The 21239-nt window shown below is 48.8% G+C and overlaps 2 protein-coding genes across 2 annotated transcripts; both read left to right on the top strand.

The window, feature by feature from the left end:
* Positions 1–4415: 4415 nt before the first annotated feature.
* LOC144119826 (uncharacterized) lies at positions 4416–12007 on the top strand. The gene is made up of 8 exons (XM_077652356.1): positions 4416–4481; positions 6347–6538; positions 7420–7759; positions 8676–8809; positions 9630–9668; positions 10440–10460; positions 10964–11101; positions 11685–12007. The coding sequence occupies exons 1-8, from the start codon at positions 4436–4438 to the stop codon at positions 12005–12007; spliced, it is 1233 nt and encodes a 410-aa protein (XP_077508482.1). The 5' UTR covers positions 4416–4435.
* A 2444-nt stretch (positions 12008–14451) lies between these two features.
* LOC144118732 (uncharacterized) lies at positions 14452–19877 on the top strand. The gene is made up of 5 exons (XM_077651576.1): positions 14452–14537; positions 17233–17347; positions 18158–18316; positions 18878–18997; positions 19401–19877. Exons 1-5 carry the CDS (start codon positions 14473–14475, stop codon positions 19545–19547), a joined length of 606 nt encoding a protein of 201 aa, XP_077507702.1. The 5' UTR covers positions 14452–14472; the 3' UTR covers positions 19548–19877.
* The last annotated feature ends 1362 nt before the right edge of the window (positions 19878–21239 follow it).

Below are 21239 nucleotides of genomic sequence, written 5' to 3'. Positions count from 1 at the left end.
TTAGAGCACCTGTCATCGCAGGGCAGATGCGCATCGCTTAACTGCTGCACCACTGCGCCATGAGTGGTATGAGGACTCCCAGGGATCTATGAATGTAGAGAATGACATTCTGCATATATGGGATTAACTCATTCGCTATCCGATCAAACCTTTAAGGCGGCATACCCTTAGGCCAGATACAAACTAGGTGCGCTAGAGCTTCAGTTCTCACTTCAGTTTCGGTTTCGGTTCGATGCTTTCATCTAAATATCAGCAAGCTCTGGACAAACAGCGGGAAATCGGTGTGTGGGGGCCTTACTTCCAGCGCACTAAAGCTGGAGCGGGCATTTAAGCTCCACGTTAAGGGTATGATGCGATGAATTAAGCTCATTTATGTGAACTTGATCATCTCCTGTATTCATGCATCATTGGGAGCCCTCGTACCACTCGTGGCGCAGTGGTGCAGCGCTTAAGCGATGCGCCACAGCCCTGCGATTGAAGGCGCTGCCACTGGTGGGAATTGTGAGACCTAGGTTGCTCCTCCTGAGGAACCTCTCGCGACCAATCGTTAATCGAACAGCCATCTTGCACGCTGATCAGTTTTCTGAGAATCCGATGGGCAGGTTGTGCTACGACGCAATATCAGGTGTCCGAGGAGGCCAACCTGCCACGTGGTTCAGTGTAACGCATTCTCCTTACAAAGATCGGAGAAATCGCTGAGAGCGGGATTCGGTGCTCACGCCCTAAAACACCGCTGCGTGTTCTGGCCACGAGGTCACAACGATGCAGAAAGAAATGTTTACCCAAATACGGCCCTCCCATGCAACGGTCCTGCTCGCTGTGGCACTTCCCAATGGAACCGTAATCGCTGCCTATGCAAGTTTTCTCCCTTCTGAGTACGTTTGAGGAGTTTATGCTTCCTCCTCCTCTTTTCGCCTCTCTTCAAGACACCACACATACCCTTCCAATGGTTAGTACTACAAATAGCCACGAATCGCCGGAACTTACGCTAACGGAGTCAACAAAATAGCAAACTAGACACGTATTAAGGCGTCCACTCCTCGCGTGTTTCCACAGTATCTAAACATATTCCGACTGAACTACTACTATTGTGAACACGAGGAGGACGAAACATTGTCATGCGTCCTGACCTCTGCCGAGCAAATTTACTTATAGGAACAGATTCACGGATACCTCTTGAAAGAGGTGGTTCGAGTGGGTGGGTCGGTCCTGTTTGCACAACGAATTTCTTGAACATTTCTGATGGAAAATATCACAGGCAATGTTTTTACACAATAAATGGCTCACGTAAAGTAGACCTCGTGTCCCCCAAATTCCTCTCTAGGAGAAAAGTATGACCACTACAGCTTCATACCGCCGCCCCATCTGACTACACGTGCCAGATTTGGGCTTAATTGTCACAAAAGGGACCTCCTTATTAGTCTCTGTTTTAGATTCCACATGCTGCCAACCTGGGTCGCATCTATATGAGATGTGTTTACGCAGAGATTTTGCCTAAGAAAAAAAAATTGTGCGGATTGCGTTTGAATGCCTACTGGCATTTGACCCTCAGCGAATGTGTCACACTTCCCTCAAATGCGCCTTAAGACCCCGGCCTTTGTGCCTCCACCTGAACACTCGGGTAAATACTAAGGGGGTCCCGCAATCCACCGGCAGCCATGACTGACCGCCTACCGCACCGTGGATGAGTGTATACACACCCCGCCATTTGCCCGGTAGTATAATGGGGTACTAACGGACCTTGTATATGTTTAAGGTACGGACGTAGCAGAGCAGAGCAAATTGTCACTGCGTACTGGCGCGGCTGTTGTATGAATTTTGAGTAGCGCTGAAGAAAAAGAAAATAACGAAGCCAGAGTGTCATACCACACAATTCGCGCTTTCATAATTTCGAAACTGATAGTCTGGTGGCGCGGCTCTTGACATCGGCGCCGCCGACGAAGAAGCATAGCAATGAGTGCGAGTAGCCATCGTGTTCACTTCCACATGCTGCCAACCTGGGTTGCATACAACCCAGACGAGATCCTCGCCTTCTTCCTCATGAGCGGTGCGGCCAAACCGGCCAAATTTCCATAGACACGTGCTTAGTATTGCTTTTGGGGCACATGTACGGGACTTTGCATCGCACCGTGTACGATCACGCAAAAAAGGCCTGACACGTGACCGGTGTGGGGAGGAATGATCGGCGTCTCACAGCGCACGTTCCCACGTTCGAACGTGCCTTCATGCCTTCGCGGGATGAACCAAAACCTTTAAATCCAGGCCTGGAACATCACGGGGCCATTTATCCTCGACGAGCTAGACAGCGCCACACGCCGGACAAATTTTATTGTCCCCGTGGGTGCCGGTGATACCGAGAACACAGAAGCCGTCATCTAACGAAACACGCAGTATACCTTAGACCGAGGAGTCGCCATCGCCTGTTAACGAAATATGCAGGTTCAGGTGCTGGTAACCACCATTAGAAAACTTCACGTCAATACTCAACTTTAGCACCCAGCTTAATGCAGCCTTCGATTATATTTAGACAGTACGGTATAATTCAGGTTTTCAGCTGGAACCAAGACAAAAGATATATCGCCTACAGGAATCATGTTACATTGCGCTAAAACCACAACACAAAAGAGAGCACATAGCACAGGGCGAGCGCAAACTATCAATTGATTTATTCAGGGTTCGAGCCCCTGAATATAGAAAAAACCGGCGCATGTACGAAAGGTACATTCACGACAAGCCCTAATACACCTGTGCACTCATCATACCCTAAAGACAGAGCTCAAAATTGCCAACTTGTTATTGTACAAGCACACTGACACATCACTTACACAATTGCTATCGTTTTTTTCTCAGAAAAACGCTTCCAAAATCTCGCGTGCAATGGCACTTCTGCCCCTGCCAAGAATCTTTATCTCATGAAGGCATGGACGACATTAGCAGTCTCTGCAATGTTTCGACAAAATTTTCCTGCTGTCGTTATCGCCTAATGAACGCTCATTCTCACATGCGCGATCATTTACGGGGTGCCCTGTCTGGCCTATATAGGCCTTTCCACATGTAAGTCGTATTTTGTAAACCACTCCTGTCGCGCATTTTACATTGGGCTTCGTGCGCCTTTTTCCCACAGCCACTTTTCCTCTCTTTATGGTTTGCCGTGCGTGAGCACAGCTGGCCTAGCCTCGTCGGTGCTGAGATTGTCATCAGTAGTTCGCACGTGCTAGCCACTTCCTTCAGGTTGTAAGCGATGCTGTGTACGTAAGGCATCACAATAGATTTCGTTGCATTGTTTGCAGACCTTTTGCGCGCTTTTCCTTTCAACTTCTGGAGCAGGGTTTCACTTATCGCCGTCCCGATTGACGCCTTTTGCAGACGATCCCCAATTAGCCCGGCAACAGGTCTTGTTAAAAATATATCTCCCTCCACTGAAGTCCCTCCGGATGCTTCTTAAATCGGGAGTGATCGGGATTGGAACTTTGGGGGTCTTTAGGAGGCAGGGACCTAAACTGAATTTCCTGTTTTGTCCGAACTTAACCGGCAACCTATATGTCGTTTGTTAGCCCATTCGAGGAAACCACCCGCTCCGACAGCAGTCATCTGTAAGAGATCAGCTGATATTCTCCAGTGCGTAGATGAACGGATCATCAAATGTGTTTATATTAACCCCACGCATCGGACGTAGTCTTCTGGGCATTTCAGGTGGTAAGGCAGCCGCAGATCGAGAGCTTCGGAAAGGAAAGCGCTTATTCGCGTCGACCTCGGAGCAGCCGGAGCTGCCTCTTAAGGCGGTTGGCCTTCCACCGCTCATGTTAAACACGTGAAGCTGGTGGTTATGTGATGATTCTACCCACATTCCAGAGCCGCCGAATGTACACTAGGCCTAATCTGTTAAAGAATTCTGCTCTCTGACGGCACGCACTTAGTCTCTAGAGCCATCGTGCCATCCATTTACGGATAGGCGAAGTGCTCAGAAATTATTGGACTTAAGTCTGATGCCAGTACTGTTAATTTGCCAATGCCTTATTGCATTAAGAGTCTCAGCGCGACTTCAGGATGGGGATAAGAAGGCACTCACAGCGCTGGAGCAGCGCTTGCCTTCCCTGTGCATTTCCTTACTCTTGTCATTGAGACTCCGATGAGGTTCCAGACGATGAACCTTGTTCGGCCTTTTCACTTTGCCCATTTATAAAGGCAGCTTTGCTGCGGTGTGCACACCACTTTCACACGCGTCCCTAAACCAGCCCCACGGGAACTAACTTACTCTTGCGGCGTAGAGACGAAGAAAACGACAACTCATCCGCACGGGCATCAAACCATGAACCAACCCTCAACATCAGTTGCACGTGCACCAGCGAACGAGGAGAAAGAAGAAAGAGAAGCCACGCGCAGGCGCATTATTCTTTGCTCGCTGAGCTCGAACGACTGCGATATCTCCACCGATATGGAAAAGGACGGCATTCCTGCTCCTGTAGAAGCTGCAACTGCTGGTGAGTGTCCCTTGTGGGCTTAGAGCGCCACTCATCCACTTCTACTCTTCCCTTTCCCTCCCCCTTTCAGGCTCACTGCCCTTACGTGAAGCACATTTGCGTCCCTCCGAACAAGAAGGCTATTCGTCCTCTTCCTGCACCCTCTCCTTCCAGCACCTGCACCCCATTTCTTTTAGCGCACACGTCTGGCGATGGATCAAAGGTTGGCTCAGTGGTTATGGCGCTCGGCTGCTGACCTGAAAGATGGGTTCGGTCCCGGCCGCGGCAGTCGAATTTCGATGCAGGCAAAATTCTAGACGCCCGTGTACTGTGCGACGTCAGTGCGCGTAAAAGAACCCCATGGGTGGCCTAAATTTTCAGAGCCCTTCATCTACGGCGTCCCTCATAGCCTGAGTCGCTTTTGGACGTTAAGCCAAATAATCCATAAACCAAACTATGATATGAGGTTATGAAGAAAGTTGAGGATAGCGCGCTGTCTTGCTGACCATGACCTGTTCTGGACCACAGCGAAAAGGAAAGTACGTCACCAGCACCTTGCAAAGCTAACAGTTATTCAATTCGAACATCTTTATTGCATGGGTGGCTCGAAACAACAGAGGATTAAGAGTGGGGAATTTTGATATTAATAGCGAGAGCTGTTAAAGGCACGTTTCCCGGTTATGAGTAGTAAGCGTTGGCGTTAGCGGGACTAGCCGCGCTGTTATATGTCAGCGTGCCGGGATGTCACGCATGACGTCACTCCAACGCCCCGTGCTCAGTGGTCGGAACACATGGACGTCACGAGCGGCAGCACAGTGACGTGCCGCAGACTAAGAAGGCAAACAATAATAAATAAGCAATATTATCTTCCCCGCCACCAGCAGTTGTGGCCGAACCTCGCGTTGCCCGATAATAACCGTCCATTGATTTCTTGAAATTTTCCACTGCCGTAGCTCGGAAGGGAACTTCGAAACACGTGGTTTAAATGTCAAAGCCCTGGCGGAAAATAAGAATCCTGCTGCTTTCATTTTCTGATATCTCCTTTAACCGAGTGACTATTTAAGCTACTTTCTGTATTAGTCAGACTTTAGGTTAAGCAGGTTTCCTTCCACCTTTTTGATATGGAACGCTATGTTCGGCCTGAATTTTTTTGCATGTGCTGAAAACATTTTCCACCTCTGTGATGTTATAACTGCCTGCCAAACTCTCGTATTTGTCGCGTGCGAACAGCTACATACTTTCGATACTCATTTCCTGGGGCCAGCACAAGCTTCCACTTGCTCCACTTGCTTTCCACGGCTGAAAGAAAGGATCTACTATAAAGACGCATTTACGATAACACCGGCGCCTTAAATGCGGGGCCGCCATCATATTGCGCAGTTCCTCATACGCAACAATCCTGGACAAACGCATTTTTGAGCGGGAAATCGTTTATAAACGCAATTATTTTTCATATAATGTAAGATTTCACAAACAAATTCAATATATATCTGCAGATCAATCGACGGCAGTCGTGTACTTTTTTTTCTATTAATGTTCTTGCTATCGTCAAAAGCATTCCCTATTGATTTCTATGGCAGCAGTAACTGTTCGATGCGATCGATGGAAACACTTGCACAGATGCACCATCTCGCTCAGTTTTCGGTTCTTCTGCAGTTAAAATAAAGATTTTGCTACACATAAAATGAATTACTTTCAATATTTCCATAACAGTATCTTAAAATCTTCCAATTTTCAATATTTGTTTCCAAGAATATTGGACATGCAAGGCATCAAAGCACGAACCAAGTCAGAATTTTGCTTATAGTGCAGAAACGCTTTCGCTTAGGTTAGCCGACCTCCATTCAATACTTCAAATGTTTAACCCTCCTACCCGCATTCTGTAGATGCTGGCGACATAGTGGCGGTGGTGTCTGACCCCGACCCTGTGGTGGTACAGCATCTCTCCAGACGGGGTCCCGAGGGACAGGAAGTCACGGTGGAGGCCGTAGTGACGAACTCCGACACGGGCGAGGTCCTCAAGAAGAGTGTGCATCCGGCTGTCGAGACAACAGCAGCCTCCACTGCCCCGACTGTCGGTACAGTAGCGGACATGTCTCCACAATTTATTTATTTGGCGTACCTACAAGCGCGCAAATGACGGCGCATGAATAAAAGGCAAAGACAACAGGGCGTCAACACAGTGCTGTGTTGTCTTGTCCTTTCTTCGTTCGCAGACATACGCGCTGTTGTAACTATGCCAGGTGCGAACCAGCTTGCCAAGCTTTCCGTCCTTCGGATTTACTAGTGTTATGTCCGATGAGCGTCGGTCGTGGTGTGGACGCCATTTCAAAAGAGATAGCATTCATCACACAGGCGAAAATAGCCCGGAGATCCCACGTGTGTTACATTTAGTGACGGATTCTAGGAAGGTAACGCATTCTTGCAGCGGATTATTCAATATACGTATGGCGTTGCTATGGGAAGAGCAGACTGTGGTCAAGTGTCGACTTGCATTTCACCTGGTTTTCATATGAGTGAATAATAAATGTACATAACAAAGTCTTAACTGCGACCTTTCGTATCAGCGCCATGATAGAATTGGAGCAAAATAGTGTCCATTTAACATGAAAGAAGGTAGGGAAATTCGTAAGCTTTCTATGATTTTTTCTAAATATTTCTCTGTCCTTTCCGCAATTGCATGACGTCATACGGAGTCGGTATTTGTTTCGGCTTCTCCGTATACGTTCTCCGCACAGTCCTTCTGGACTGTACGTTTCATGAAGTTTTCTTATGCGCTAACAGAAACGATGAAAAATTATAGGAATCATTCAGTGTGACGTTTCACTATGCGATATTAATAGGTTGCAGAATTATAGGAATCATTCGGTGTAACGTTTCACTAGGCAATATTACATGTATTAAGCTCTTAGGCAAACAACCTGTATTCATCCGCATTCTGGGATCAACGAACACGCAGTGATGATTGCCGACACTCCCTCGCCGGAGCCTTCCCCGTCAGAGGCGCCTTCGCCACCGGCGCCCCCCACAGACGACTCTCGGGCGTCCAGCCCGTGCCAGGATGTGTCCCCGTCACCGCCTCCCCCCGGATCTGTGGCCGGTGACGAACGCCACGTCGGCAGTGCTGCCACGTACCCGTCCAGGGCCTCTTCGTCGGCGGCGTCTGGCAGCTCGGGAGCCACGAAGACCGCGGCCAAGCACCAGCGACACGCCAACGAGGCCGCCGGCGACGGCGTCCCCAGACACGTCATGATAGATGCACCTGAACACAATGACCGCAAGACTGGTGCTAAGCACAGGTTTGGTGCAATGCTTGCGCTTAAATAATTCACTTAGGCTGAGTCCCATTCTGACTGATATAAGGGGTTAGCGAAAAGTGTCCACGCCACAGAAACTGCCTTTGAGCCGCTTCGTGGAATGTCCACTATACTCCGGAGCTCAACATTTATGAACTACATTAAGTCTCATTCTCTCCAGTGAGAGCCTTGTTAGCTTCATAGGTGCTACAATTGACGGACTTTACTGCTCATGAGCCGACCCTCTGGACTGAAAACTTCCGACTAACCCTATACATATTTACTATGGCTTACTGTGGAGAATGACGAGCACCGTGAGAATAACGTGAGAATGACTGTGAGAATGAGTGTGAGACTGTGAGGATGGCGAGGAGGAAAGGACTTTTCGAAGTCTATTTTGAAAAGCACAGTAATTTTATCAACGCGCGCACGCCGACTGCTTAACTCATAAAGATAACTGCGACTTTTTCGGCATTACTTTGCAACCAATCATCGACTAAACACAAGTCGTAACGCCCTTTAACCAGCAATATGAAAAACTTTGTTTGCAATTCCCATTCCTATCCTCGTTGCTACTAAAGATATCCACGCACTACTCTTAGCTTGCTCCGATGGACTGCAGCATTACGCATATAGTTCTCCATCCATTATGAGTGTTTCTTTCATTGTTCTATTCAAAAACATCACATAGGCACTGGTGGACAAGGAAGAACTCCCCGTTAGCCTACATACTCTACTCCTAAATAGTACTCAGCTACTGCACTCGAAACATGAGCAGAAAAACTTTCCTTGTCAGCCGCAATGTTCAAGTGGTGGCCAGGAAGTCTCAGTACAGGGCCCGCGGCACCACCTGTGGTCTCAACTGCAGTGGGATGTAGTGTATCAGGCCTTCGTTTACGGTATTTTTACACCTGCGCAGGAGGCGCCGTCGTCCGTACAGCCACCCTGCGCCGACAGTGACCGACGTCCTAGTCATCCTGTGCGGCTTCGTCATCACGCTTGCAGTGCTCTCGGGACTGGCTGCCTCCACGCGCCACCTGTTCAAGCAGAAGAGTGAGAGCAGAGCCACCTTTTTCGCTCGATTCCGATCGCATTGCCCACAAACGCACGAATGTACACAAAGTAACCACGACACGGTTCTGAGGCAAAATGGCACTAACGGACAATCTCGTGGAATCTAGCACACGCATGATAAACAATATGCCTGAGCGTTTGGGAGCGAAATCTGTACTTATCACACTAATCTCCCGCATCATAGACAAAATTAAAGCGATCGAGATTAGATAACGGAACCGCGTGGTGTTTACTTATTACTTATAATTATTATTTAAAGTTATATATGAGTAATACCTCAGAATCATACGCTACGCGTGCCAATCCTGCCAAGTTTTCTAGAAAACATGCGATCCAGACCATGCGGGCACAATTTGCCGATGGCGTTGTGAAACGCAGCTCGCGCATGTAATGAACGTTTGTACATTGTGCGTTGCACACGTTTGGATTCATGTTTCAGTTCGGTTAACCACTGCGGTGGTTCAGTGGTATTTGGTGCTCGGCTGCTGACCCGAATGACGCGGGTTCGAACCCGGCCGCGCGGTCGCATTTCGATGGAGATGGAATTCTAGAAGCCCGTGTACTGTCGATGTCAGTGCACGTTAAAGAACCCGAGGTGGTCGAAATTTCCGGAGCCCTTCACTACGGCGTCTCTCATAGGCTGAGATTCTTTGGGACGTTAAACCCCATAAAACCAAAAAAAGCGTCTCGATTTAGATCTCTGGCTCCTTATGATATTTCTTGTTACCATTTCTAAACCTGATCTATTGCTAATAATTAGTTTTTTAACCTTTACGGTTGTTGTGTCCTTTCTTTGTAGGCCTGTTAATCGTACGACTCCACAGAGTCAACCGACAGGGTGAGTGTTATCTCCATTTAAAAGCAGTAATTAGGCGTCACTGCAGTCTTAAATCCAGATCAGTGACCGCGGTGGCATAATGTCATTCTTAACCTGATTACGTTGACTGTGTTTAGATCCAGTTGAAATAAAAAACGCGCGGGTACACCTGATTACCTTATGCATTGGCAATGCGATGGCATTAGAACCTGCTGACGCCTATGCCGAATGTGCTGTCACTTTTAATCTGATAACGTCAGTTTTGTCCAGCGGACTGGAATTATCCACTCTGGTGACGCCACTTCCCTCCAACCAACGGACGAATTTTATGACCGATGGCATTTCTTTTTTTTCGGTGGAACTTTGAACGCTATTGCATTAATAACTTTCGGTTCATGAGATTTTGGGACACGTTAATAACGTAGAGCATCAAAATTAACCCTCAATAAAAGCTGTATATCCTCATCAAGGATTGCAATAACTATTGTGCATATATGAATGTTGCGGGCCGGTGGGCTAGGCAGCAAAGCCTTAGGGCGATAAGGCAGGACTGGCATATGCTCCTTATTCGCTTGAAGTTCTACCGGGCGTCAAGACTCAAGTCTTACGACATGGCGACCTGGTCACCTGTGCAATCCCAAAACCTAAAACCTTCATATCAGGAAATACTAGCAGGAAGAAAGCGCGGAACTAGTTCAACGTCGTGATTTTGCCGTATTATTTTTCTGCTGCTTCTTTGTTAAGGGCGATCGATTATTTCTGCCTTACCCAACTCTCCCTTCCTAATTCCAGGAAGGCTCAACGCTGACAGCTGTAAGTAACAAGATTGCAATGCTTCAAAGTTTGCCCGCGGAGACCAACTGGCATGCCCCAACAGCCCCCGAGAGTCCTTTTCGTTGTGTCGGCCGTACCTTAGAGAGGAACTGGGAAAGACTTCTGGTAATTTGATGATAGTTCTTGTCGCCTACGATTTCTAAAAGTAGCATCACCACAAGCAAGACCCACGTGTCGCTTAGAGGGAGCAGTCAGACATCCTCTCTCTGTGAATAGCTAATAATGCCTGCACCAGCAGCAGCATTTTGGATATTCGAGTAAACAGCCCGATGAACACTTTTAGGTTACAACATAATTTGTTTAGAGAGGATCATCAGTGAACCAATATTAAGGAAGCTTGTGGATTAAAGCTGCTGGATTCGAGGTACTTATTGTCAATGACCTAAACACAGGCGCTGGCATGGGGGTACTAGAGTATTAACTCAACGAGATGCCCCCTAGGGTCTGATGATCACGCTAACCCTCTATACGGGTCGACGCAGTCGTTCCCCCGACGCTGGTGTGCGGCGTGTCCCGGCTGTCCGGCATGGCCGAGCTGTCAAGCCTCTGCTCGCACATAATCTACACCGGGGACATGGACATACTCAGCGACGGCGTCGAGTACACGCTATTACCTGCCGGTGTGTATGTCCAGAAGAACAGTGCCGCCACGAGCACGGTCATATTGAAATGCTGTTCTTTTTTCTCCCGGCAGCCCCAACGGGCGATCTTTCCGCACTTATGTTGAAGCGAGGAAATGGTAATGGTTGTTTCGACAGAACGCACGGTTAGCCTGTGACGACCATCAGAGATCCAAATGGTCATTCTGTTTTTTTTTTATTATTGCAACAGCATGCCGTTTCGCGTGAAGTAGTATCCAAGGTATATTGATACACGCCGGATTCCCGAAAAAAGTTCAGCGGGCTCCGGTGGTGATGTCTCAACATCCACTCTTATCCAACATCCAAAGTTAACTTTCCAATATTCGTTAACCAGCCTGCTAGTTGCCACATCTTAGCTGTACTCTGATGTACTACACCGCAGACAAAAGCGCTCTTCTAGCTCAAAAAGCCTTTTTTATTTTAAAATTGTGTAAAGTCTTATATAAAACACCCTGTATATTCATAGTCGTTAGCCTCCTTTTCCGAAACTGGCATCCGCATTGCAGACTTTGCATGTAGCTGCCGTAGAAAAGGCTTTTGAGGACGGAACTTTGCTTTGCAGACAGCGCAAACTTCGAGGCGTTCCGCGCACTGGGCACTCCGGGCTCGCTGTCCCCGCAGCTGCTGGCCTCGATGCCGCTGGCTCCGCTGTGGGAGCGACTGCCCAGCCTCCTGAGCTGGCACCGGCTGGGCCGTGCCATGGCGCGCCTCGTCAACAACGCCAGCCTGCACGGCGTCGAGGTGCGCCTGTCTCCGGCCATCGCGCTCAACGAGGAGGTCCTCGCAAGGCTGCAGGCCGCCTGCAAGGCGAGTGGGCGAACGCTGCGCTTGCTCCTCGGATGCCCTGTGGAAGGAGCGTCAGCAACTGCCTTTGAAAGTCATTGAGGCTGCAGCGGTCGAACATACTGTCGGCCAAATGCCGGTCGACAGAACCAACTGTAGGAGGAATGACGCTGTGGCTGCGGTGATGGAACACGCGCCTCTGTTGCCCATCAGGCCTTCGCTTGATGAAAAAATGCTTAGACGCCCTTCATACAGCATTGGAGAGATCGTGCCTCCCTGCCTGACACCCTTTATCATTGGAGTTTTAATGCTGACTTCATGGAGGACAATTGTAGCTGTGCCGTCGTTTTAGATATGTTCCAGTATTTTCACATAAGACACTTCTACACCCTGATTCCGCAATGATTGCATGATTGCTGAGGTTTCCAACTGAGTCAAATGCTTTCTCGTAATCATCAGTGACCGCAGCTGGCATGGACAGCGTTAATTGGAGAGACATGAGAGAGGCCTTTTCCATGCAGTGGGCGTAGTCAGGCTGATGATGATGACGATTCATCTAGCCAGGACCGCCCCCCCCCCCATTTTTTTGTTTCCGGAACGCTAAATTTTCTATTATCAATATTTTATTTTATATTGGTTTAATCTCGTGATGGCCTCAGGCGGTGCGGGCTGGCAACATAATTTCAGTTTCTTTTAAGCCTGCCCACACCACTTTGCGTCATATCCAAAGGAGATGAGGCGGTCACGCAAACCATGTGTATTTTCACAACGTGCCCAATTGGAGGCGAACACAATTGCGATGCTCGCTTGTTAAACCGCATGTGAACGCAAGTTCGTGTTCTCTTTGGCTTTTGTACTCGAGTGCTTATTGCCTCTTAGCTAGGCTTGTGGCAATATTCGATGATTTATAATATTCTGTCGAATAATAAGGTATCCAATATTCGATTCCGTCCGAATGTTTGGTATTCGTAATCTCAAAAGTATTCCTTTCAAGCCATTAATGTTTCTGGAGTACTCGCTTCGTGTGGTTTCTGTTTAACAAACATCCTGCCGCCTCGGTGGGTGAGTGGTTATGGCGCTCGGCTGCTGGCCCGAAAGACGCGGGTTCGATCCCGGCCGCGGCGGTCGAATTTCGATGGCGGCGAAATTCTAGAGGTCCGTGTACTGTGCGATGTCAGTGCACGTTAAAGAACCCCAGATGGTCGAAATTCTTCCGGAGCCCTTCACTGCGCCGTCTCTCATAGACTGAGTTGCTTTGGAACGTTAAACCTCATAACCCAAACCAAACAAACGTCCTGAGGTATGGCATCGCGGCGCGCGCGCAGTTAAGCCCAGTTGTGGCAAGTCGCGACCTAAGGCGACAAAATGGAGGAACCTGCATGCATACTCCCTCCACCCGCACGCGGCCAGGTTGATGGTTACAGCGGTAAACTGTGACCAAACTACGCCAACAGACCTGTCGTGTCTGACTCCGCCGCGACGTATAACTTCCGGGGGTTACTGGAAAGACCGAACGATTGCTCTCATGCTACCGCTCGCCTCGATAAGGCGACCGCTAACTCGAGTCAGACGGGTATACATGGCTAGCAGTTCTAATTTTCGCTTGCGGAACCGGTTTGTGTACGAATTGACAATTTATTTTTCTTTCACGTGGAGCTTCATGAATTAAGGAAGTATTGGCTCCGGTTCCAGGCGCATTATAGTCGCTACTTGGGTGAACGTACAGAGTTGGTCAGAAATTCCCAGCCCACATTGTCTGCTTTTCGTCGATATATCCTGGCATTTAAGACGCCAATAAATCCGTCAAGGGTCTCAGACGTTAGAGCGATGCTTCTTCTACTTTGTACAGATATTTTGAGCTTCAGGAGTTTCGTACGGCCTTACTATACTAGCAGACCCTGTGGCCCGGGAGCGTTTGACTGACCCTGTACATGAGGCCGCTCAAACTGCTGAGCTCAGCGTGTTGGTCGACTTTCCCAATTTCGGATGGCAATTTTGCATAAAATTCAGATAACTTTAGTCACAACTACAAAGCTTCAGTGCACCCAGTTTTCCACGTAATGTTCATGTGCTTAATACTTTTTTTGATACTGCGCACTGTGCCGTTGAGCCTCTTTTTTGTGTCAGAACTATTCGAAATATTCGCTTCTGAATTGCTCTAACGAAACTGCTAATCGCTTTGCATTCGCTTCGTTCCAAAAAACTACAATTCGCATGAGCTTGCTCTCATACACAACGGCGACCTTCAAGTGCGGATGATTTTTTTCGGTGTTTTCGCAGATTTTTTTCCCTTGGCAAAGAGATTGCATTACACGTTCGTCTAAATGCGCATTTTTATTCATAACGTGGAAGGGTGCGCGGAATTAGGAGATAGTTGCGAAATTAATTTAAGTGGAATATTGTGCCTGTAGTGGACTTCAAACCCGTCATCGCTTCTGGCTTTTCCAGTCATACTCGCAGCATCAGCTGACCTGTCGACAAAATTTGGTGCTGGTGAATTTCCGTTTGTAGATTTGTCTTATTGTTTTTTTTTTCAGGAAATGAAAAGCACCGACCCGGATTCCATCATGTTCCTGCGGCTTCGTTACGGCCCACTCCTGGCCAGCAGCGGCGGCATGGAGAAATTGGTCGAGTACGTAGGAGCTCGCTGTTCTCTGGTGCTCTGATCAGTACGTAATGGAAAACTTTTAAAACAAATTGGAGGACGCTTGAGCTTCGTCTTTAAGAGTGAGACGCGACAGCGTGTCCCAGCGTTGCCGAGGAGTACACGGAACACCATCGCCCGTACGGCGCGACGCGTGGCCCCTTGGACAATTTTAAGAAAGCACGCCTGTCTAACATATCTCGGCGGTCACCCGAACCAGGCCATAAGGGAAGGAAAATGAAATGAACAATTCCTTTTAAGGAAAGGAAGTAATAATAATAATAATAATTGGTTCTGGGGGAAAGGGAATGGCGCAGTATCTGTCTCATATATCGTTGGACACCTGAACCGCGCCGTAAGGGAAGGGACAAGAGAGAGAGTGAAAGAAGAAGGGAAGAAGGAGGTGCCGTAGTGGAGGGCCCCGAATAATTTCGACCACCTGGGGATCTTTAACGTGCACTGACATCGCACAGCACACGGGCGCCTTAGCGTTCTTCCTCCATAAAAATGCAGCAGCCGCGGTTGGGTTCGAACCCGGGAACTCCGGATCAGTAGTCGAGCGCCCTAACCACTGAGCCACCGCGGCAAGTGAAAGGAAATAACGCCTGTCTCACATTTCTCGCTGGACACCCGGATCGCGCCGTAAGGGAAGGAAAAATCGATCGATCGATTAATCAATCGATTCATCAGTCGATCAGTCGGTCAATCAATCAATCCTTAAAGCTGTCGAGTTAAAATTTCTTCCCTTACGGCGCGGTTCAAGTGTCCACCGAGATGCGCCATTTTGCGCTCACGGCCAAAGACGCCGACGCCGACGACACCGGCTTTTCTGCGACACGAGCTCCTTAACGCTCTCGGGTTAAAAGTATGCAAACGCTTGAGTCACCAGGAGAGTGGAATGCGATAGCATTTAATTTCCCATGTAGCAGCTTCTGCTGCAATTTTGTGCGTGTTCGCGTCAGTTTCATTACAATTTCCGGTCCATCAATCGCCATATTTGGACTGCTAGTTGCGGTAGTAGCTGTCCGCTATGCTGTGACGGTACCGACATTTGCATTTTAGTGTAACAGGAGGTTGCTGACAACCCAATGGGCAAGTTGGAATGACGGCACAAAGTCTTGTGACTTCTCTAAGGATGGTCTATGGGCGCAGGCTGAGATGGCGCCACATGGTCACGTGACCTCTCGAGAAATAAGCGAAATTTGTGACACATGACAGCGGATTTTGCTCCTGACGTCAGCACTAATACTAGCGCACTAAAAAATTGCGAACTAATCTGTGCTACGCCTAGACTACACCACAGGAATGCATGCGTACTGAGCTGTGGTTCGTCGTAATGCTTAGATACTGGGCGTTGTCAGTTCGCAAACAAATCTTTACACTTGTCTTTCGTACCATCGCCAGTGCGGAAACCAAGAGAGCAACGCAAAATTGTAGCACAACCACGTCCAACTGCAAACCATCCGTCTCCGCCTCCCAGTGTCCGGGGGCGTTGTGAAGCGGTGGCGGCATTCTATGTTGAAGACTCCACTAAAAAAATGTGTTTCTCGCTTCTCTTTTCTCGACTCGCGAAAACGATCCTGTTGTCGCTTACTGTGGTCGTGTTTCGACGGAGGCGAAGCGGAAAAGGCGTGCCTGAGCGGTGAAAATTGAAAATTAGCTTTTAAGGAGTAGAAAACTATTTCACTTCTCGTTGACACCTCAACCGCGCAGTGAGCAAATAGAGCTGAGAGGGAGTGAAAGAAGAAAGAGAGAAAGTGGTGCCGTAGACGAGAGTGGTGGTAGAGGTAGTAATAACTTTATTTTTACGAATATTTTAGATGACCTAATGTGAGTGGTATCCTCCATCCAAGAATTCATTGGAGACTGCTGCCGCTCGGGCCATCATGATCAGGTTCCTCTGGCCGCCGAGGTCCGAGCTGGGCGGCAGCCAGTACCACTGCTCAAGTGTCGAGTTCGGTATTTTCGATATCTCTTGGTGTTTTTTACATGCTAAAACTGTGTGATACATGGTTGTGTGTTATCCGCCGATATATTCCTGTAGTGGAGGGCTCTGGAGCAATTTTGACCAGCTGGAGATCTTCAACGTGCATTGACATCGCACGGAACAGGGGCGCCTTTTGCGTTTTGTCTCCATCAAAACACGGCCGCCGTGGCCAGGTTCCAACCCAGGTACTCCGAGTCAGTAGCCGAGCGCCCTAACCACAGAGCCATCACGGCGGGTGCGTATGTGGTGCGATGTCAATGCACATTAATAAACCCACATGGTCAAAATTGTTCCACGGCCTTGCACTATTGCAGCGCGTTCTTTTTTTCCCACCAATCTTCCTTCCAGCCGCCGCAGTGGCTCAGTGGTTATGGCGCTCGGCTACTGACCCAAAAGAAGCAGGTTTTATCCCAGCCGTGGCGGTCGCATTTCGATGGAGGCGAAATGCTAGAGGCCCATGTGCTGTGCGATGCCAGTGCACGTGAAGGAACCCCAGGTGGTCGAAATTTCTTAAGCCCTTCACTAAGGCATCCCTCCTACCCTGAGCCGCTTTGGGACGTTAAACCCCCCTAAACCATCAAAACTTGTTTGTTTCAGCATTTGCTACATTATACACGCTCTTAATATTCAAGATACATAAAAAACAATTCATTGTTATGGTTATTTGTGGTAACTGTTGAGTCGCTTACTGCGCAGCTGCCCCGACGTGGTGGTGTTCCGCACCGAGCACCACGAACTCAGCAGCAAAGTCCTGAGGGCGCCCAACCCGTACCGGCGTTACATCGGAGCCGACATGGCCGAGGTCTTTCTGGTATGGAAGAAAATGGAACTTCTAAAAATGTAGCTTTAAACTTTTTGAGAGCGTACTGCCTTCATGAAAGTTCCCGTGCTCATTGTGGGCGTTCTCATTGCATGCGTAAGGCGAGAATGTTACCCAAGTCGATGTAGAATTACGATCACACAACAGTGTAAGGAACGTGTTTGGTCCAGAAATTGTCTTAATACTCATAGAAAGCACTGACTGCTTTTTTTCATAAAAGTTCCGCCAAACTTTTTTTACTTGTTCTGAAGGTTCCTACAGCTTATTTCACTCACTGCTTTCAGGACAAAGCAAAGCATTTGTTAAACGTTTTGAGCCCAGGGAGGCTTAATTGTAATTCATGTAGTGCGGCTGAACTAGCATCCTTGGACAAGAGTTCCTAGTGGGTCCAAGAGATTTGGAACACTAATGATGCACAATTAGCTACAGGGCTTGGCCGAGTACCCAGCCCCCATGGACTTTCATAGGGTTTCTATTGCTGCGGAATTCGTTATTCAGCACTGCACCCGCGTAAAAGGACGCTGATGAAGGGCTGAGAGGACGATCGAATGATACTCATGTTCGATCTGTGTAATATAAGTAAAACCACCAACTAGCCCACCTGCCTGCTTCAGCTGGCTTCTCCACCATGAACTGACCACATAACACGTGCACTGTTTCACTAAACCCTCAGCAATGCATAGAGGATTCTTTTGGAGTGCAGCGCTCGTACTGTCAGGGAGCTACTTATAGCAGTGACCATAGTACGACTTAGCGTGCTCGTCAGTTGGGTGGCCTAACGATTTCAATCGGCGCGAACAGCTGCAGGAGATTGAGAAGATCTCGCTGCTGCGCAAGCCCCTGGACGGCCAGGAGTGGTGCCTGACTTTTGCGCTGGGAGGCCTGCTCTTCCGCTACCACATGGGTCTCAGCTTCGGGGACGACGCGCAGACCGGCCCCCAGGAGATATCCCTCTCCGAAGTGAGCACACGTAAAACAGCCGCCTGATTATGCGGACTACACTACAAACCCACGCAAAGACGAGGTTCATTTCCCTGTGCACACGCCTACAGTGTGCTAGTCACCGTGACCAGCTTAAGCGGTAGCGTCACTAGTGCCGCGAGTTTAACTGTGGTACCGGGTGAATTCAGTAATCAGATAACGGGGAGGAGGTGTAGTGGATCCTTTTGGGGTTCAACATACTGATGTTGCGCGTCATTTTATATCCCGCCTCCGTTGAATGCGGCCTAGATTCCATCCGCGACCTTGGGCACCGCAAGTCAGCGACCACTATCCACCGCGGCGGGGTGTGCGTGCGTAGTGAGTGAGTGATTGAGTGAGTGAGTGAGTGAGTGAGTGAGTGGAGTGGAGCGGAGCGGTGGTGGTGGTGAAAAACTATTATTGTAGGAGCCCTTATAGTTGAAAATTTCAGAGGTGGGCTTGCTCCCGATAAGGGTCTCGGTATGACCACCTACAACCAAAGTGCGCGACATTCTACTTGACGTTCTCAACCTAGGCTCGTTCCGTTTTTTTTTTTTCTAGATATGCCAACGCTTCACGGTGCGGCGCTTCGAGGACCTGCGCACGCTTTCCTTCTACGCCATGGAGCACACCAAGCACACGTGGGTCGCCTTCGACGATGACTGGTCCCTCGCACGCAAGGTACACCGCTCTTATATACCCCCCGCAAGTACTCATTCATAACGGAGAGGCAGGGGGAAGGCAAGAAAAAAAAATACATTACGCATAGTAACGAGATATTCAAATTGCCTGGAATGATGGCGATTAAACACTCTAGGCTAGCTTGCACACCAGCCATTGCCAAAGCTCGGTTTTTCGTAAGAGCACAACGAGTGGTCCATCCTGGGTTTCAGGCCACGAGCGATCGAAAAGGAAACGACGCAAATCGGCGGTTTACTGAAATTAGACCACGTAATTCCGTTAGCACTTCCGCAGCCAGAAAGGCCGTTGGCTTCTTTTTTGTGTGTTATCTACGTAATCTTATCGTCTTACCGTAAACTGCTCCTCCAAGTCCGCCGTGCTCTGCGCGGTGCTCTCCTCCCAGGCCACCCTCGCCCGTCAGCGCGAAGGCCCGCGCATGTGCCTGGCAGTTTACCACGCCGAGCTGGACGACCACCGGCAGTTGTGCGGCAGCGGTCCTGCGCCGGTGCTGCGCAGGCTGCAGAGGCTGGTCATCAACGGGACGGCCTAGCAGAGCCGCCCACTCCTCCTGCACGGCAGTGTTCCCCACTTCAAACGTGCTCGGAACATTTTTATTTTTTTTTTTAAACTTTCAATGCTCAATTTTTTCGCACCTTCTCCACGCTCGTCCGAATTTTTTTTTTCTCCGGTATATGACCTTCGATCGCTTTTTCGCCATTTGATAACCAGGAAAAGAAAGATGTTGCTAAGAGTTCTTTCCTCCCTTAGATTGCACATGCCGTATCCACGTCCTAGAGCTCCCTGATGCAAATGCATCAGCGATGCATAGGCTACTCTCGAAGCTGTGGTCGAACCAGCCGTTATGCTCAACTGTTCTAAACTAACGCGCTCTTCACAGGAACTCAGATCGATTGGAAATGTACGTCCCGTCTAGTAGCTCTAGCAAATAAATTGCGATAATTTGAGTTTGCCTTTCCGGCGTTATCACTTGCGCAACTTGTAACAGCTCACATTATATATAAAAAAGAAACTCTTGTTCTAATTTCAGTCCTATTTCCTTGATCTGTGCTGTATGACACTACTTGTTCTAGTGAATTTATGGGATTTAAGGGTATCATTATGAAGCAGGCAGCAGTGCAGCAAACGTGAGCTCTTGTGCAAAAAAAAACTGCCTTGCGTACCTCGACATGCATCGACAATAGCCTGCACCAAATAGGTCTGGCATACACTACCGCTCCCAAGCGCTCTTTTCACTCACATCGATTCACGCTCAGCGGGACTCACTCGCGCTCATATATGTAAGATAAAATAGGAGCACTCACATGCTGATCTATGCCTCCTTGGAATAACTGCCATTTAATTAAGAAGCTACAGTTAAGCGCTAAAAAATCGTGGGCATGGAGCACCAGATCGCGCTGCTCGTCCAATCAGTCCGACGCCAGTCAGGCAGGCAATTGGGCCCTGAAAGAGATAGTGCTCCAGGTGGACCAGCTCACTGCTTCCGACCCCAGCACGGCACCAGATCCACCAAACTAAGATTGCGGCGGGAAAGTTGGTACGAAGGGCTTCAGTGAGGTAGTCGTGGCAGACATGGGCACCATGAGCCGAGCCCTCATGAAGGCTTCACTTTTTCAGGTGAGGGTGAGGGAGGATTGGCACCGAAAAATGTCAGGGCAAGGGTGAGGGAAGGCGAAGAGGGTGAGGGAGAGAAAAATGCACGAGTTTAGGGCAAGAGTGTTTCAAATTTAGTGCCTGCCCTGGATTTTAAATTTCTCACCCTGAGGGCAGCCTTCTCTAGAACTAAGGAAAACAACTGAAGTACTGAAGCCTAAAGCTGGGCTGCACGCGGTGGGTACGTCGGCCCGATTAACTATGGAAGTGACTATACTACCAGGAGCCGGGAGAATTCCAGGAAATTCTCCTGGAACTCTCCTCGGATTGGATGCGGAGGGAGCCGTGAATACCTTTCTTTGCTTTTCTCGGGCCTCGATTCTCCTGGAAGAGTTCATTATTTTAGACGCTACCAGAAGTACCAGTCACCGAGCTCTTACCTATGATAGGCTACACTATGATCGTAGTCCGTGTTATTTCTTGCGGCCATTCTTGGCTGCTGTGAATCTCGGAGTGTTAAAGCAAGATCGACGCGACTGGACACAGCCAAAAGATTACGCAGTCAAGTTTCCACCTAGTGCGACTCTGTAACATCGGCGCATATTTTAAATAAGGAAAACTAACTAGAATA

The sequence above is a fragment of the Amblyomma americanum genome, chromosome 2 (assembly GCF_052857255.1).
Source record: "Amblyomma americanum isolate KBUSLIRL-KWMA chromosome 2, ASM5285725v1, whole genome shotgun sequence".
In the NCBI taxonomy this organism is placed as follows: Eukaryota; Metazoa; Arthropoda; class Arachnida; order Ixodida; family Ixodidae; genus Amblyomma; species Amblyomma americanum.
This window is presented reverse-complemented; position numbering and strand designations above follow the sequence as displayed.

Excerpts from the sequence above, each read along its gene's own strand:
- LOC144119826 (XM_077652356.1), top strand. The coding sequence starts at position 4,436 with ATGGAAAAGGACGGCATTCCTGCTCCTGTAGAAGCTGCAACTGCTG. Across the intron at positions 7,760-8,675 it reads AAGACTGGTGCTAAGCACAG|GAGGCGCCGTCGTCCGTACA; the intron begins GTTTGGTGCAAT and ends ACACCTGCGCAG. Across the intron at positions 8,810-9,629 it reads CCACCTGTTCAAGCAGAAGA|GCCTGTTAATCGTACGACTC; the intron begins GTGAGAGCAGAG and ends CTTTCTTTGTAG.
- LOC144118732 (XM_077651576.1), top strand. The coding sequence starts at position 14,473 with ATGTTCCTGCGGCTTCGTTACGGCCCACTCCTGGCCAGCAGCGGCGGC. Across the intron at positions 17,348-18,157 it reads ACATGGCCGAGGTCTTTCTG|CTGCAGGAGATTGAGAAGAT; the intron begins GTATGGAAGAAA and ends CGGCGCGAACAG. Across the intron at positions 18,317-18,877 it reads AGGAGATATCCCTCTCCGAA|ATATGCCAACGCTTCACGGT; the intron begins GTGAGCACACGT and ends TTTTTTTTCTAG.